The sequence below is a fragment of the Crocuta crocuta genome, unplaced genomic scaffold, assembly GCF_008692635.1.
Source record: "Crocuta crocuta isolate KB4526 unplaced genomic scaffold, BGI_CrCroc_1.0 scaffold126, whole genome shotgun sequence".
NCBI classification, from domain to species: domain Eukaryota; kingdom Metazoa; phylum Chordata; class Mammalia; order Carnivora; family Hyaenidae; genus Crocuta; species Crocuta crocuta.
The window spans coordinates 4,893,099-4,910,718 of NW_027531000.1; the positions used below are offsets into that span (position 1 = coordinate 4,893,099).

Here is a 17,620-nt window from a genome sequence, read left to right on the forward strand (position 1 = left end):
TTGTCATTAGATGCCAATTCCTTCTGCTCCTCATCGCTCCAGGTGACACTATCACTCAAATGATCTTAAAATAAGATGTCGGTCAAGGAATTCACAAACTGTGTGTAGACAAGTGGCCGATTCCAGGAGGTGCCAGTATGGGAAAGGTTGGATTGACTTCTCTCTTTAAAGGGGCAACAGCGTAGCAGCCATTTGCTAAAAGGGAGAGACCGCACTCACTCTCCAGCATCCCCTGCAAATGCAATCACTTGGGAAAATGTGGCTGCTTTTCTCTTTGCAACTTTCCCTGGCGGACAGGGGGCCCTTCCTCCGCTCGGGAGGCCTCAGAGCCTCTCGGGTGGTTGGCCCAGGCCCCGTGCCGTTCACGTTCAGCAAGGGAAACCATCGCCCACCACTTCATTCAGTTATATGGTGCTCATTATACTGCCGTCTGCTGCTATAATGCTCCTATTAATTTTCCTTTTGATATTTTAAGAGCAATCTATAAATCACGCCGCCTTTCCCCGGTGCCATCGTTAATGCTCGGTCACCACGCTTTGGCGTGGTGGTCGCGGGCCGGACTACCGCAATCAGGTAAACAAGCACCCTCTCCCCCCCTGCCAGGTTCGGCGCGCCCGCAAGTTGAGCAACCTCACAGAGACGCGTACCGATTTTAGGAGGGAAAGGTAATGTGGCTTAAATAATGGCCCAAGATGCCAAGCCGGGGGAAAAAAAAGCAAATGAGTCACCCATTTTATTGCCGTGTGCACTTGTAGGGCTGCATGAAGCTGATTGCTTTTATGGGAACGTTAGTATAAATGGTCCTTTTATGTGCTAACCGAGCTAACCATTTCCAGAAGCACCGACTTCTACCTCGGTTGTAGGCGAGCAGAACTCCCAGCGAGGGCAGGAAAAGCAGCTCGGGCAGAGCCCGTGTGCCCATCGAATGCAGAGGCCTTCGGGGGTGGGCGGTACTCACACGGCTTGCAGAGGGGATCTGCCCGGACTGCTGTCACTCTCGTTGCTGTTGGTATGCTCCATTGCCCCGTTCAGCTCTTCCCGTATGGCGCTGGCTAAGTTGCCCAGAGTGGGATTTCCCATGGAAGCCGTAGTGTATAGAGGTATACTGTTCTCAGCCATCGAAGCCTGTTAGCAACCGAGAGAAAATGCATGAGGACACAGAATCTGCACGGAGGGAGGAGCAGCGAATTAGGGGTGGATTCAGGGGTCTTCTGGTTACGTTGACAGTGTGGCTGGAGAATACACGTTTCTAACAGGTGTAAGAGGATTCTGCTGTCACAGTATGGCTTGGGACCCATGTCCCAAGCTTGGTTTCCAAGAGCTGGCAGGGCCCAAGGCACTCACGGGGAGGGAGGGCTCAATTCAGCCCTGCTGGGTTAGAGTCACATGGTTTAGACAAGGCTATCTGAAATGAGCTTTCTGTCTGATGCCTTCCTTCAAGAGGAACTGAATATTTCCAGATCACAGGGAAATATAATGGAATTTTCATTTCTTTATCCACTTTGATGACTCCAGTATTGGATATTAAAGATTTGATCCAATTATTCTGGCCACACAGCTCAAACTTATGAGAACTTCCATAAACATTTACCTCTTAGATCCTATAGAAAAGGAAGAGATTATAGAATTGGAGTCAATTTTTATCTCCCCCCCCCCCATCATTTTGGTTTTAATGATTTTTGAATCTGTTTAGTGTAGTTTGCGTGGTGTTACCTTCGACCAGTTATCTCAATCTTTCAGACTCAGACCGGTCACCTGGAATTTTAGGACTAAAGAAAAAAAGATACCTGTCACTCCATATGAGTGTCAGCAAAAGAAAAAAAAAGTGTGGAATTGGAGAAAATAAGAAATCCCAAAGTCTGGTGGGGGGGATACTGTTCACTCCCTATACTCCCGCATTTGGATAAAATGACCACCCAGTCTAAAATGCAGCCAACAGTTAAATACAACCCTGGACTAAAGTATCCATATTGTTTCATGTGGGTAGTGATTATGACCCAGTGACTTTACATTTTATTAAAGAGGGCAGACTTTGAAAAACTGGCAGTGCAATTAGACCAAGATTTATCAAAACTGTCTTCTTACAGACTACAGCGTGCCTGGCTTTCCATCCTAATGAGGAAAAAGTACAATCACAAGACAATCTGGCACGGTGACTTCAATTGGCCAGTCATCCAAGAGTCCAAAGTATTCTAGAAATCCTGGCTCTAGAGAGGAAGAAAGAGCCAAAAATGAGGACAGAACGGGTGCAAAGCTGGGCTGCAGGGAATGTGCCTGTTATGACAATTGCAGCCTTGCTCACTGTACAGAGTGAAAGCCAGGACTGCCTTCTTAGATACAAGCCCCCGTGATGGGCCTTCATGTAACTGGGCGCTGACAATTTCAAAGCCAGGCCCTCTGCAACCCACAGATTTCCCTTCCCTCCACGTCTGTATTTACCTAACTGCCTTCTTTCAAGAAGCAGGGGTGGGGGGTAAATCCCATTTTTATTTTCAAATGTGGTGAACTCATTTTGATGAACAGTCCATCTGAACATTCTCCTCTCTCCTACAGTTTGTTAAAGAATTTGCATCAAGTACTTTTTGCAACGGATCTATTGTAATTGCAATAAAGCATTTTTCTTTTTTTTGGCCGAGCAAAAATCAGGAACTGTTGCCAGTTTTTTTTTTTTTTGCAAACTGCAGCTGGACAAGCATCTTAACTGCCTTGATTTGCGACAACTCCGTGATCACGCCTCTCTCCGGATCATGGAAGTTCAGCAGGAACCGTCAGCTCTCGTGAGAGCATTTCACTATTACACAGTCAGAACCTGGTGCAAGTGGGGGCATCTCTAGAGCTTGGGATTTGTTTCTCTAGCAGCTTCTCAAGTCAAAAACTGAGAGGTAAATGCAAAACCGCAATTTGTGTCAGAATGTGTTCTGTGGAAGAAGTTGGTCACCCTATGGTAGAGCAACCTTTTTAAGATGATCTGTTCTCCTTGGCTCTCCTATTGTCCCAGGTGAAGGTCAATCAAAACATGGGCTAAGGCCCAACAGCCACAGTGGTGAAAGGCATCCAAAAGGTAAGGACTTCTCCTGATCCCTTTGGTTGTGAGGCAACAAAATCTGAGTGAAGAAAGCCAGCCTTATCCCTTAAGTGGGCAGCAAAGAGAATGAAGTAGAGCCCCTTGCACATTCTTTGTGGAGTGAGTGATCAAAACNNNNACTACTGTTGTGTTACAAAGTGCTTCTTTTTTGCAGCCGATGCCTACAGTGGGAGCAGGTGGGTTACAATTTGTATAATGGACTTAATTATATAAATGGTCCTGGGAACTACTGTGTGTGGTTTCGTATCAAACTGGCACGTCTGCCAAAAAAAAAACAAACAAAAAAACAAAGAAAAAAACCCCCCAAACTCCCAAAAACCCAAAACTCAGGTGCTCAAGCAATGGGGCAGAAGTCTGTAGGTAGCACTGCTCCTGGAACATGAACCATGCTTAGGATCCTCGGGGGAAAGGCAGTCTATAAATAAGAAGCTTTACGGTTACCCTTAGTTACTTCACTTTTTCAGAGCATAATGCAATCTGTCTCACGTCCAATGTTTTATTTCTGTAGTGGATTCTGCTGTCCTATTTTATATATTGTATATCATGCATTATGTTGCTCTAGTAATCTTTTTAAGATGTTGTTCCACTATTATTTTTACTTGTCTTGAAAAATGGAAATGGGCAATCATGGGAAGCAAAGGCTGCTGGTAGAATCCTGATTTAATTTGCCCAGCAGAAAGTTACAGGAGACTGTCTACTGACCATGGATCCGAACTCCTAGAGGAGAGGAAAAAAGATCCATTCCTCAAATGGTGAATTTGCATCCATGTATTTGCCTCACCTCGTGAGGCACGCAAAGTGTTGTGGGGAGAGTGCAGGACAGGCTGGGGTTACCACTGGAAGGGACTAGAGGAAGGGGACAGAGCACGCCCAAAACCACCGTTTTCGAGATGAAACGTGAACAGGTCTGTCAGGATAAGCCATGCTAATTTAAATCAGTCACATAGTTAAGAGAATCCAGAGGCTCACTGCCTTTTTTTTTTTTTCTCTTTCCTTTCCGCCTCATGAATGTAAAATGTGCTTGTAATCTTAATACTCTTCCAGATAGAGCAGCCTTTAAATTCACACTTCACAAGACTCCAGGGAAAATAAGTTACTAATGAATGGTATTTACAGTGGCGGCATCTAAGCATGCGCTCATTTGCTTTTCTAAAGTTACTGTGTAAACTACAAGTAATTAACAGAAACTCAGAAAGTAGTTCCTCCTAGTAAAGTTGGTTCAGGCTAAAAATAAATAAATATAATTACTGACAAGCTAAGTTCAGTGCATTTGCCTCTGAACAGCAACGGCGTTAAAGGTGGATCCTCTACTGCTGGGAGCCTGTCCTGATTCTGGAGGTGGCGGGTTAGGTGCCCAGAAAATGTTTGTTCAGTGACGACCTGGCGCCGTCCTGGTCTCCTCTTCACTGCACTTGCTCTGTTCCCATAAGGTTAAGTAAAGTATCTCAACCATTTTTCATTCTCTCCCCTTCTCCCTTAAGGAGTCTTTTTCAAATTTGGTTGTTTCTCAGAAAATGGTTGTATCTGGGTGTGTATGAGGGCCCTCTGGAGGGGCACAGCACATTGTAAGGCCAAAGTACCCATTTTGGGGTGTTAAAGGCACGCCTATCAAGAGCTGTAAAAGTCTTGATGGCACTGGATTACATGTGTCCAAACGATCTAGAGAAAATATCTTTTTAAAGTTAGCAAGAAGCCGGGGTCCCACTCAAACTGGATCACTGAGGAAAGTGATAGCTAGAAGGCTTGCCTGCCTTGGTTAACTCGTGGCTGGGGGGTAAACTCACTCCTGCTCGTTACCAGGCTCTTCATCCCGGGGTAACGCTGGTTATGTAATGAGCGCCTGGTCTGTCAGGAGGAAACAAACATTCTGTGCGTTCATTATGTAATCTTGAGCAATCTGCTGGGAACGTAAAGAGTTCTCCTGAACACCTCTCTGGTTCAAGCAGAAACCTTGTAGTTTTACCAAGCGAACCGAGTGGGGATCGCTTCCCCCTGCCCCCGCAATGGACTAAAGATGCTAAAACAGACTTGAGAAGAAGAAATAAAAAGCTCTGCTTTCTCTTTAAGCCCGTGAACAATAGAAGGTCATGTGATCCAGTGGCCTATCATCCAGCACATTAATAGCTGTGCTAGAGTAATTACACTTGTGGTATTTTTGCCTCAAGTGAAATTCTGAAATAAGAGGATGGAAATTATGATACTGCTGATAAATATTAATAAGTGAACTTTTAATTTTTTTGCCACAATATTCAAAATGCTAAGCATCCTGCTAATGCTGAAACAGCCCAATGTGTTTGCCTCCAGGGAGTACGATGCTTTGTGCACTTAAGAAAAAAGTTTAACGGAATTAAAATTTAATATCTAATTAGAGCGAGGCTAATATATTTTGAAATGAGTGGGGGAGACACGGGCCTCTGCTGCATATTCGGGACGACCATTAATCTTACCTGTAAAGCTGCATTGAGAGGTGTGCAGTAGGCGTGGCTGCTTTGCATGTTTTTAATAAGGGAAGGGTTACTGCATGAGAAAAAGATAAAAACTCAAAGTTAAACGCAATCCTCCCCCTGAGTTCCTAGCTAAGTTTTATCTTAAGCTTCCTGGTATCCTTCCAAATCCGAAATTTCCCCCCTTCACACAACCCAAGAGAAGGTAGGTTTTCCCCACAGCCCTGGACTGTAGTATAGGGCTGGGGTGGGTGGACGCCTCTAGGGATGACTTTCCTCTTCCAGGATCCTCCTGGGTGTACAATTCTGGCTGAAGTTAGACCAGCCCCTCCACTGGGGAATGTTTTTCTCGCAAAAATATGGACCGCTCTCTGCCAAGTTTTAGTAGCGGCCATGAATCCACAAGAAAGGCCGAAACTCTGGGGCATCGGGCTAGGGGAGGTCAGAGTCCAACTCCAGAATGACCGGAGGAGGAAGGGCTGTTCCTATGGACAGAGGTTGGGATGAAACCTTGCTCGCACAGCCACATGTGGCGGTGGTGAGGACATCTGGTGCTGTGTCCCTTAACTAATCAATCGGGCAGACAAAAGGTCTCCAGCCTACGCGGAAGGGAAGGTGTGGCTTCCAGGAGGAAGTCACCCGGATTTATGACTGGCCTTTAAAGGAAGTGTATTTGCTGTTATTGATTTCTCTCTAATCATTCATTTTACATTATTATTACACTGAATGAGCAAGTAACAAGAAATTTAAAGACCCATTTTAACTCTAAATAAAAGCTGCCTTTTCCCGCCAAANAAAGACGTCAAAAAAGCATTATTCAAGGCACTGGTGTTCCAAAGAGAAACAAGAGAAATACATGTACAAATCACACAATTTAGTTCCATTGCAGAAAGCCGTGGCACTGCTACTTGGTGAAATGCAAAACTACATGGGATGAGTCAACCATGCAAAGCCAAAGCAACAGCAGAAAAAAAAAACAAAAGCAAGTAAAGGCTCTTACTGTGCGACAAGCTCGTCAAAGTTTTCATCGGGGCAGTATTTGCGAGGACGGCCTCGTTGAATATGGCGGCCACGTTTAAACTCTTCATCATCAACTGTCCAAAAGGACCCAAACTCATCCTCTACTCTGATAAAGCACTTATGCAGTGAGAGGTTGGTGCGAATGGCACCCTGGGGTAGGAGCGGCAGCAAAGGAGATGGAGTGGCAACAAAAGGAGACGGGGTTGGGGGGCAGAACAGACATCCAATACAGGGAACAGGAAAAAGAAAATAAAATGCAATAAGCATAAGCAAATGGTTTGTGAGGGTTAATATGCATTGCCACCTAAAAGCTACTAGCGTGTGATGTAACAAAGACCGGCAAGCAGGGCAGGGGGACTGGTGGGTATACAAAACAGGAGGGATGAAATGCTTTTTTGCTTCCCTTAATCGAGACAACGTGGATCCAGTTCTCTGGTCTAACACCATCTAGCAGCCAAAAGCCTCTACTTTACACTTGTTATAGCACAATCCAAGCTAGGCTAAGAAGTTCAAACATGGTGGACGTACCCACTGATCTTTTGTGGCCTTCGTTTTTGGAATTCTACTTCATCCACTGTCCATACTGCCCCTTTAACGTTTTCTACTCGCACAAAACACTTGTGAAGACTAAGATTATGACGCACTGCATTCTGCAGCAAGTATAAAAGAGAGAACATTTACATTTGCTATAAGAAAAGACTCCAAAAACAGCAGTACATTCAGCCTCACAGTCCACATTTGTAACACCGTCCCCAAGACCTGAAGCTACCACCCCCGTGGACGACCTTCTTGTGGTGAAGGATGCCTCTTCCCAGAGGAGAAATTAAAAAAAACAAAAACAAAAACAAAAAACCAAAATTACCCATCATCAATTATACTTTGGCATTTAAATTTCGTCTCTGGTAGTAGTGAACTGGAAGAAATACTTAATATGCGTATCAGCTCCAAATAGGTTTCACAGTAAAAATCTGAAAATATTGTTAATATGACTCCAAAAGAGAGAAACACATAAAACCATACAACTGTCCCCTTTAACCCCACTTCTCTCCTGTAAAAAAGGGTATATAAAGAAATCGTGCCAGGTGGGAAGACTGTTAAATCCATTTTGTTCTAGTTCTTTTTTGTTCTTCAATATTTTGGCTTTAGTAACTTCTACGGGTTTTGTCAGATTTATCTAAATTGGATTTTGCCATTGAGAGCATTGTCTCCTGTGGGTGACAGGATAAGGGAATGACACGATCCCCAGTGCATCGGTATCCGTCATCAAGCTATGCTTACCTTCCCCAGTATCTACAAAAACTTGGCCCCTGCTAAGGACAATTATCTTAATGAAGAGAAAACGCCACAGGAGCACATGAGCAGAACTCTCAGTGGCAACAAGATACTCCTGAAGCTGATGGCTCCTAAAGACGCATATTTCTCCCCCCCAACACCCCCCAACCATGTTTCTTTCTAGAGGTTAAAAGTCACTTCTAAGATCATTCTGAGACCCTTGCCATCTACACTCCACCAGAAAGGGGATCTCAACTCAACAGCTTATCTTTCCTTTGATTTTCAGAAAAAATGGGGCCAGGAGGAGGCCTTCTTGGTTGAAAAATGAGCCACAAGGACACTGCAGAAAGACTCATGTCATGTACTCAAAACTTTCTTCTTAGAGGGAAGAAGCAGGGTGACCACTGTGGCAGGAAGAGGGGGCGCAGCAATCCCATCTCCCGAGCCTCACAGTACCTCCACTCCCTCATTCCACGTCTGGTGCCACCTGCGGCCCTCCCTCTCCAAGCTTCCGGAGAAGGGTTTCCATTTTTAGGTTATCACCACCGGTGACTCCGTGAGGGGTCAAACCAGAGAGTGAGGATTTTTCTGTTTCAATCCGGAAGATAAGGAGGCAAGTTTTATTTCACAGCTAAGTTACCAACTCCTCACAAGGGGAATCCACAGGATAAAGCCTCAGAGTTTTTGAGCAATGTCAGCATAATTGGGGGAGGTTCAAAACACCCAGTTGCTTATGGAAGGACACCTCTGATTCCAAGTGGCGCAAGAGGTTTGCGTAAGAACCAAACAAAAGAAAAATCTCTGAAATGTCTTCTCATGTTCTACGGGAAGAAATCTGCCCTCCCAAGTAGAATTAGAGTCTGCTCTTTCAAGAAGCATTTTCTTTTTTTATACTGCACGAAGGCATAGCAGAGGGATACTTCGAGTCTCCTCTTACCTCCTGTAAGAGTAATCCTGAGGAGGTTAAGATAAACCCCAATTTTCTTTTAAGAAATCCCAGACGGCTCACGTATACACAGAGAAGACACAAATGGGAAAGAAATCAACATTTCCCTTCAACCTTATCATTGTCTAATATTTAAAAATAAGCATCGACATGTTTAGCCCTGCAAAAGGTCTAAAGAAACCACATGTGCCAGAAGGATTGCTATCGATCTGTCTGAAGCACATACGGCCACGTAAGATAGAAACTCAAACTTAGGGTTTGTTTTCCAAGACTGCACGTCGATACGAAAGTATCTAGAAATCCAGTTTTCCCAAAAAGATGAGTAAGCCCCTTTTAGTCGTAACTTAAACTGGGCACTTCATCTTTTAAGATTATAATACAAACGAGGACACGCAGAGAAGTGTATACGTGTTTATGAGTCATTCAGGACTTTATCTAGGATTGTTCATCCTGATGGCACTTTTTCCTGTAGTTTGCAAAAATGAAAAAGTTAAAGCTGTAGATCTGAGCTTAAATTTCATATTCACAACTAGTAATTATTTTTAAATTTGATCATTTGCTATTTAAAAAAGGCAACTGGAAGAAAATGTCTGCTTCATGCTTATACTTCCTGTAGCTGGAAAAGCATTCATAGCTCAAGATACTTTGGACTTTATCTCCTATGGGAGGCTGAGGAAGAAAGGGTAAGATCTTCAACAGAGGTCTCCTTCAGGGCCCACGTGTTTTAATGGAAATAAAAAAGGGACACTTTGAGCCATAACAGATACACAGGGCTGTGTAATGTTGATAAATTGATTCTACAGTTATATTCATTGTATTTTCAAATGCTCATTTATCAAGAACGTAACAGAGGAAATGTGTTTTCTGTTTTTGTTTTTGTCCTGTCTAAAATTTAAAATGTAGCAAAGCAAATTTCCTTTGCATCCTATCATAAATCTCTATATTTATAATAATGACAGGTAGCATATCCTAAGATATTTGCATTTTAAATGTTCCTGAATGTGGTGGAATTTGGGGAGTCTAACAATTCTAGGTAGTAAAAGAAAAAAAAAGTCACATCGGACCTGCCCTCTTCTGTAGCAGGAACAGTGAAACCAAGAAATTAAGAGCAGTAAAGAATCACAAATTTGTGAGGGCTTCAATGAATATAGCAGAAAAAATACTAAAGGAATCTGTGATCCTCCTGTCTGGTGAGGGCCTTCCCCTGTTGAGTTGAGGAATCTGGTCTGTTTTATAGCAAATGGTGTTAGAGTGAAGGTACAGAATTTTCTTTTTCAGACTATCTATGAATCTTGGATTAATCGTTTGATGTTTGATGCAAAAAAAAAAAAAGGCTAAATTCAAAAACTTTAATAATGTATTTTGCTCTCCTGAAATGACTCCCCCATACAGTGTTACTACTTAGATTGTCTAGGTTTCTCTACTAATTACAGGAAGGAGCTTTTTGTTTTGTGTGTGTTTTTTTGTTTTTATAAAACCTGTGAAGGTTATGTGAAGTTTATCTTATCTCCCCTGGTGGAAAAAGAAGTTAGCGATGCATCTTGGCAAATTCTGGTGGTAACTTAAGACTGCAAAGCATGAGTTTTCCCTACATATTATATAACCAGAAAGAAATGATAAATCTGATGCCAGTGTAGCAGGAGAATCCCAATAAACTATTTTCTCCATAAAATACTCCCATAAATTTTACTCTTGATGTGCCTCAAAACAATACACATGTAACTTACAACACACTCTTTTGTAAATGGCAAGATCCGGGGTGCCTGGTTGGCTTAGTTGGTTAAGCGTCTGACACTTGATCTGGGCCCAGGTGGTGATCTCACGGTTTGTGGGATCGAGTCCTGTGTGGGGCTTGTGCTGAAAGCACTGAGCCTGCTTGGGATTCTCTCTCTGCCCCTCCCTCACTCGCACACGTGCTCTCTCTCAAAATAAATAAACTTAAAAAAACATTAATAAAAAATTTTTAAAAAACGGCAAGATCCATGCCTAAGCAGGCCTGGGAGAAAGCTTACCTTCCACGTGGCAGCATTGCGCCGAAAATAAGCAAACATTCGTGTGAACCAGTTATAGATTTCATTTAGTGTTAGCTGCTTTTCTGGAGATTCGAGAATGGCCTGTGAAGCAAAAGTGACAAAAGAAGATAATTTATGACCACATCAGCAGAATCGTCATTATACAGTTTCTTGAAAATATAAAATGACCACGATTCAGAGCTACGGCCCAAGAAAGGTTTCACAAAATGATCTGAGATTAATGGTTGTATTTAACAGTTCAATAGCAAAATTCAAAATGGAATTATCTAATTGTTTGGAGTTTTTATTTCTGTTTCCGTACAGAAATATTAATTTATTAGTCATTCATAAAGCAGAATCAAAGAGAAATGCAAAACATTTCACTAGCTGATTAAAGCTCAGTAATTATTTAGAGCTCAGATTAATTCTAGGGATCAGAGATTACTGTAGCTTGTGATAATTGACTTGCCATCTTTAAACAGGCTCATTTTCACTGTTGTGTGAAATGAATTTCCTAATAATCACGTCGTATTGTAATACTTAATCAAAAGCAATTATGTTATATATTGCAGTTTTAAAAAACCTTATAGAAAAGGTTTCAGCATGCTTGCACACTAAACGGTTTTAAATCTACTTCATCAATATAATATATCCATGCATGTGTATACCTCTTGCTATAATGTCACATACTGTGTTGTTTACTTACCTGCCTAATTAAAGATGCATATGTAAATGGTGGTCTAACTTCTGCGTTCTTATAAAATTCTTGGTTCTGCGCAATATCTGCTAAATGAGAATCATTGTCCTATTAATCATCACTTTTTAAAAAGAGGCTGGTCTACAAGAATTGCGTAGTACGAGTCCACATGAGGCTAAGCTGGAGTAGCTACCTGAAGAAATGGGCACGTTGTATTTGTCTGAGTACCGCCTGCGGATGGGTCCCACCGTATGCATGCTGGTGGTGGTGATGACGGAGGGGCCTTGGGTGACAGGAGTGATGGGGGCGGTTGGGGTCGTTGGAGTATGAGGTAAGCTCTGAGGAGAAGCCTCCGATGCAGACTTGGAGAGCGTGACACTCGATACCAGATTCAGCTGCGAGGAAAAGAAGAATTCTTAGAAGACCCTCAGAAGAAACAGTGAGCAAGAAGGCATGTGAAATCCGGCAGGCACAAGGCAGGGAATGCCTGGCTGCTTCTGCTTCTCTCAACAGATACTTACAATCAACTGAAATAGGAGGTGAGGTCCCATGTAAGAACAGGGCACTTAGTGGTTTACAGGATCTCTGGCCATGTCCTCCTGACCCGTGGAAACACAGGTGTTTTCCAAACCGAGCGTTTGCAGAAAGGGGTTACCTAGCCCAGTGAGTCTGACAAGGTCTGGGTCAAAACGTTTCTTCAGTCATGAAGAACCGTCTTTGCGGTATCTGTGCTTTTGAACCCTCTTGAGTAGCACACTGTGCTTAGCAGACCACATGGAGGGAGATGGAGTTCTGGTAGAAGCCACCACTTGGGATACACTGGGCTAGACCCGCGCTCTCCAAACACCACTTTTGCAATGTGCTGGTTCAAGTGTGGAGCTGTTTTTGCTTAATTTTTATCAAAACTAAACTTAAAAAATGTTTATTTTGAGAGAGAGAGGGAGCAGGGGAGGGTCAGAGAGTGAGGGAGCCAGAGAATCCCAAGCAGGCTCTGCGCTCAAACTCACTAACTCTGAAATCATGACCTGAGTGGAAACCAAGAGTAGGATGCCTAACAGACAGAGTCACCCAAGGTGCCCCTAGACTTTTACTTAAATAGCCACACGTAGCCAGTGGCCACCATGCTGGCCAGCACAGGGAGGGGCTACTTTACAGGGGAAGCCATCACAAAGATGTAGAGCCTATGACTCATATTAAAATGAATGGCACTGATCCAGAAAACCATCATTGAGTTGTATCAGTTGGGTTGGCGAAGACTAATCTTTGAAAGCCTAACAAATATAGGATTAGAACCTGTTAATTTTTTAAAAAATGACATACAAAAGATCGGGAACTATAAAATTTTTTTCTTCAAGTTTCAAATGTTCAGTAATAGGACTGAATCTACAGCATCAAGTCAGGAAAAGCAGATTGCTTATTTGAAGTAATATAGAGGAAAATGAAGGCACACTTATTCCATTTGGCCTTACCCTCGAAGTGCTTCTCAATTAAGACTGGAGAAATGGGCTTGTCCCCCTCACCCAAAATTTGTTCTTCCAGAAATTTAAGTCTGGCTATGCTAAAGAACTTGGTTGTTTGCAACAGATTACCATTTACACATAACTGCTATCTCACATACTTATAGGCAGNGTATAGAGGAAAATGAAGGCACACTTATTCCTTCTCTCCATTTGGCCTTACCCTCGAAGTGCTTCTCAATTAAGACTGGAGAAATGGGCTTGTCCCCCTCACCCAAAATTTGTTCTTCCAGAAATTTAAGTCTGGCTATGCTAAAGAACTTGGTTGTTTGCAACAGATTACCATTTACACATAACTGCTATCTCACATACTTATAGGCAGCCCCCAATCCATGACCCTTATGCAAAGTAGGCTTATTTGGTAACGTTTTTCTCAAACCACATTTCAAATCATTTAACAAAGTAAGTATTCCACCACTACAGACAGACAAGGCATTCATTATTTGTACAAGGTATTAAAAATGAGATTCCTCCGGATTCATAGAGAGCATACTGAAAGGTGTGATTTGTTGAGAAGACTCAACCCTACTTATCCTCTTGTAATGAAAAAGGCCAGGAGAATGCTTCCGATGTGTTTCGGGTGGTTCCGTAAAACAGCACAGCAAAATAAATAATTTGGAGAAAAAGAAGGATCGAATGTTGTTAGGTAAATACTAATACGGTACTTGTCAAAGGAATCCCGGGTTGCAAGCCTGTACTTGTATGAGGCTTTCTGACTCCCCTCTTGAAACGCTGACTCCGCTCACGCCAGGCCCTTCTCCCGACCCCCATGCCTGAGAGGGCTGTGGGGACGACACTGCCCTTACAAATCCCCCAGCAAGCTGGGCCAGTGCTGGGAGCTGCTTTCTGTACGAGTGCTGGAAACCTGACTTCGTGACACACATTTGCAGACGAAGTGCTTACAGTTCAGAGGAGCAGCCATGGGACACAGCGGAGCTGAAAAGCCAAGAAGGAAGGTTGGGGGCCGACCTCCTCTTTGCCGTGGGCCTTAATCACTGACCCAGTACAGTAACACTATGTATAAACATCAGCCCAAGCAACGGGTCAAGGAAATTAGTGCCTGAAAGGCTACTGCTCATAAAGATACAGCTTTTAAAATTCAGATGCTGCTGGGCTAAGAATATCCAGACACTCCGTAAAGTCACGGATACCGTCTGTAGAAACCACGCTATAAATCACCTGCCCCTGCACGATTTCACAGAAGTCTCATACCATCACTGATAAGCGAGATGTGATTAGTCACATTTTACAGATGAGCAAACTGAGGCTCGTGATCGATTAAATACCTTGCCTCTATGTTGAACCTGAACCCAAAGTCACATGCCCACTTGTGATGCCAGGCCCAGTTAATGGGAAAAATAAACACGAGCCTGCTTCCTTTTTCTGTATGCTTATTTTTGGAAAAGATTCAGTGAATAGCTTTAATCCCCGCCTATAAATGACATTCAATAAATATCACTGAGCAAACAGAAGGCATCTGGAACAGAAATGACAAAAACAGGGACAGAACATTTAATTGGTGCCCCGGAAGAACTTAACATCAAATACAGACGCTGGTCAAAGGCGAGTGTGAGTAACGACCATAAAGCGATTCTGAGGACTAACTCTACTTTTTGGCTTTTCTTTTCCATTCAAGAACAGTACCCCTAAACACCATAACTTTGTGAAACACATAATGAAAATCAGAAACACGACGGCCTCAAGAACGGTGCCTCCTCCTTTCCCGTTCTGTGAGGGAGGACACCAACACCACTACACCCGAAACAATCAGAACTCATGTAAACATTCGGCAAGTACAAATCCATCTCCTGCTGCTCACGCAGATCAGACAAGTCACACGGTATCGTGTCATGAAACGTGGAAAGAATCGGGACATCTGTCGCTTTTACCAAAGGTCTTAACACCTGGGCTGTTTGTACCAAAAAAGCAACAGTGCAAAATAAAATCCCTCCAGGGTGCGCACAGCCCACAAAGAAACACGCAGTCGTGTTTTTGGAGGCTTCTGAGCACAGGTAGCAAATGGAAATAAACAAGAAGCCAGAAGAGAGCGGACAGGGGGCTTACCAGGCTTGACAAATGACACCGTGATTCACACCCACTGCTGGGCTGTCTCTAATAAGCCACAGAGGAAGCAGCCAATCTCAGCTAATTACCAGATAAAAATGTATTGTAAGGGTTCTAATTAGGAGACGCGGATGGAGGTGATCTAATGATTAAATGCTGCATTCGAGTGACCCCAGCACCAATGTGCGGTGGTGCAAGATGTCACTGGAATATTTTGTAGAAACAGTAATTTTACTTCGAGGAGGGGAGGCAGTAATATTTGTAATGATGGCTGTGAGGTAAACTAATTAAAAGACAGTTCCTACAGGAAGAGGGTGGCTGAGAGCAGCTGTGGCCATTCCACAACCAAGTGCCAAGTCTCAATAGAGGAACGGCAGTCAAGTGGAAAATTTCTGCCTGACCTCTGCCCTTGCTATTAATTTGCAGGAAAACTAATGACACATATACATATTCCCACAAAATTGTTCTAATTGCTAATTTGCCAAAGGAGCCCCGATTCCAAATTAAACATGACTGTAGTCTGTGAGGGAAGGAAGAACAAAAAGCTGTAAACTCCAAACAGGGGATGCTGCGCTTCGTGAAATCATTTGAAGGCTGAAGTAACAAGTTAATGAAATGTCAACCTTGTCAACTGCTATAGAAGTTTGTTAACTTTTAAACTTTTGTTTGATGATCACATGCTTGTCTTGAGGAGAAACCATCTTCAGGGAGGAAGGTCACGAGGGAGCGATAACATGGAGCAGGGGAAGAAGGATTCAAAACAGGCTCTGTGTTCAAACCAGACCTGCTCTTTTAATTAAGGTCTGTCTGAAAACAGTGGACACACACACAAAGAAAGAAAAAAGAAAAATGAATTAGCCTTAGAACAGAAGAGCAAATCGGGAACGGTGTGGGTTTTGCTAGAATCTTGAAATATTCATCTTAATTGTAAACTATTAAATCTTAATACAATCATCAATTAGAAATGAAAGCATGTGCGCTTCGTGTCTCTGATCGTAGTTAAGGTTTTAAAAATAATCCCCCCCCCNGGGAGGGCTTCTTTTCCTATTTTTCTTACTGTGTCCATTTTCTATTTCAAAAGGAGTTGCTATGTTTAGGAAAGTTAGTAACTCTGATATTTTCTATGTGGCAAGTTTCCGTCATGTGATGGCTTCGGCAGAGAATAATGGCTGTGAGGGTCTGGCCAGGAGTTGAACTCGTACGTCACCTCAACTTGCTGTAGGGTTTTCTTTCTGGGTTTTCTGTCTTACAGGCTGTTTTACAGCTCTGGACCACCGGCTGCCCCCCAGCTCCCTTCCACGAGGACTATCCTGGGAAGCCTACCCATCCCAGACGCAACTCTGTCAGCTGCCTGATACTCGGCTGAGCCCTTTCCTCAGAGATTAATCTCGAGTTTTTCAACAGTAACCTCCTCTCTTCTTTTAAAGATGATGAGTCACTCACATTTTTAAAAAATAAACAAACCGCTGATGTAAACCCCGGACAGAAACAGACTTGTCGTAAGTATTCCCATAAGAACTCATTTTTATTTTTGTTTGCGCTCTTGCCTCACATGAAAACAGATCCTGAGAACAAAAGACAGACCTGAAACCCAAACATCAGGGGACATAGCTGCTTAGTAGGGACTTTGAGGCTCACAGAACTCGTTTTGCTGCTCGTGTTTTACTGCCCTGAGCAGGCTCGAGGCCTGCGTTAACTGCACGGCGTTTCTAGACGCGAGAGGCTGGCTTTCGGGCCGGCCTTCCCGAGGCCAGAGGGGCGTCCGTGGGGAGCCTAGCACACGGCAGGGGGGGGCTCTGGTGTGATGTCCCTGCTACTGCACTGGGCCAGGCGCTGGCAGAGGGCAGTGGATGAGAAAGTGACGGTACAGGGGAGGGGAGGGGTGGGGAGGGGAGGGCTTTATGAGAAACAGTATATAAAAATAGCTTGTGTGTGTTGGACTACAGCATCTTGTATGGCTGCCTAGTATTGTTTCCCTAACCCTAAAGCAAAGCTGTAAGCAGCCCAGAGGATCAGCCATTTCTTCAAGAGTTAAAAGATCCCCTTTTCAGCTGGGGGCGGGGGACACTTTGTTTTTATAGCAGCTAAAAACTATTTCAAAACAGTCCTAATTGCTATGGTTGGAGGAAAGGAGAATGCGTAAAAAGGAAAATGTAACACTGCATTTCGCTTCAAATATCCAAGTTCCTGTAAGCGTTTTATAACATTTTCATAAAGAAGGATATACTACCTACGCTGTAATTACTCGCCCACCAAATCTGAAGGAATGTGGTTTTGCCAGGGTCAGAAGTTGTGTTCCGGTGAGCAGGAATACCCTGAAGTAACGTGTCCCTCTCGTGTCCTCAGTGTTATAAACTATGATTTACAGGAGTCGCCTGACATTATGATGGGAAAGTCTTAAAAAAAAAATCCTTAACAACTTAATAAAGTCCTAACACAGACATGCTTCTTTTTGTTGTTATTGTTTTGTCGTCTGAGTTATGCTTCCCTCCGAGGAAACAGCTCAGCAAATCCTCCATGGAGCGAGCGTGGAGACGTGAAGCCCCAAGCAATACACTCTGGT

The 17,620-nt window shown here is 43.4% G+C and overlaps 1 protein-coding gene across 1 annotated transcript in view; it reads right to left on the reverse strand.

Annotated features, from left to right (window-relative positions):
- The window catches only part of FOXP1 (forkhead box P1), a 174,610-nt gene that overhangs the window by 5,399 nt on the left and 151,591 nt on the right, over positions 1-17,620 (reverse strand). The window contains exons 10-15 of the mRNA XM_077770637.1: positions 11,670-11,871; positions 11,486-11,565; positions 10,780-10,881; positions 7,078-7,199; positions 5,533-5,602; positions 959-1,125 (exon numbers count right to left, since the gene is read on the reverse strand). Of these exons, the coding sequence (XP_077626763.1) occupies positions 959-1,125; positions 5,533-5,602; positions 7,078-7,199; positions 10,780-10,881; positions 11,486-11,565; positions 11,670-11,871 (743 nt within the window). The remainder of the gene's footprint in view (positions 1-958; positions 1,126-5,532; positions 5,603-7,077; positions 7,200-10,779; positions 10,882-11,485; positions 11,566-11,669; positions 11,872-17,620) is intronic.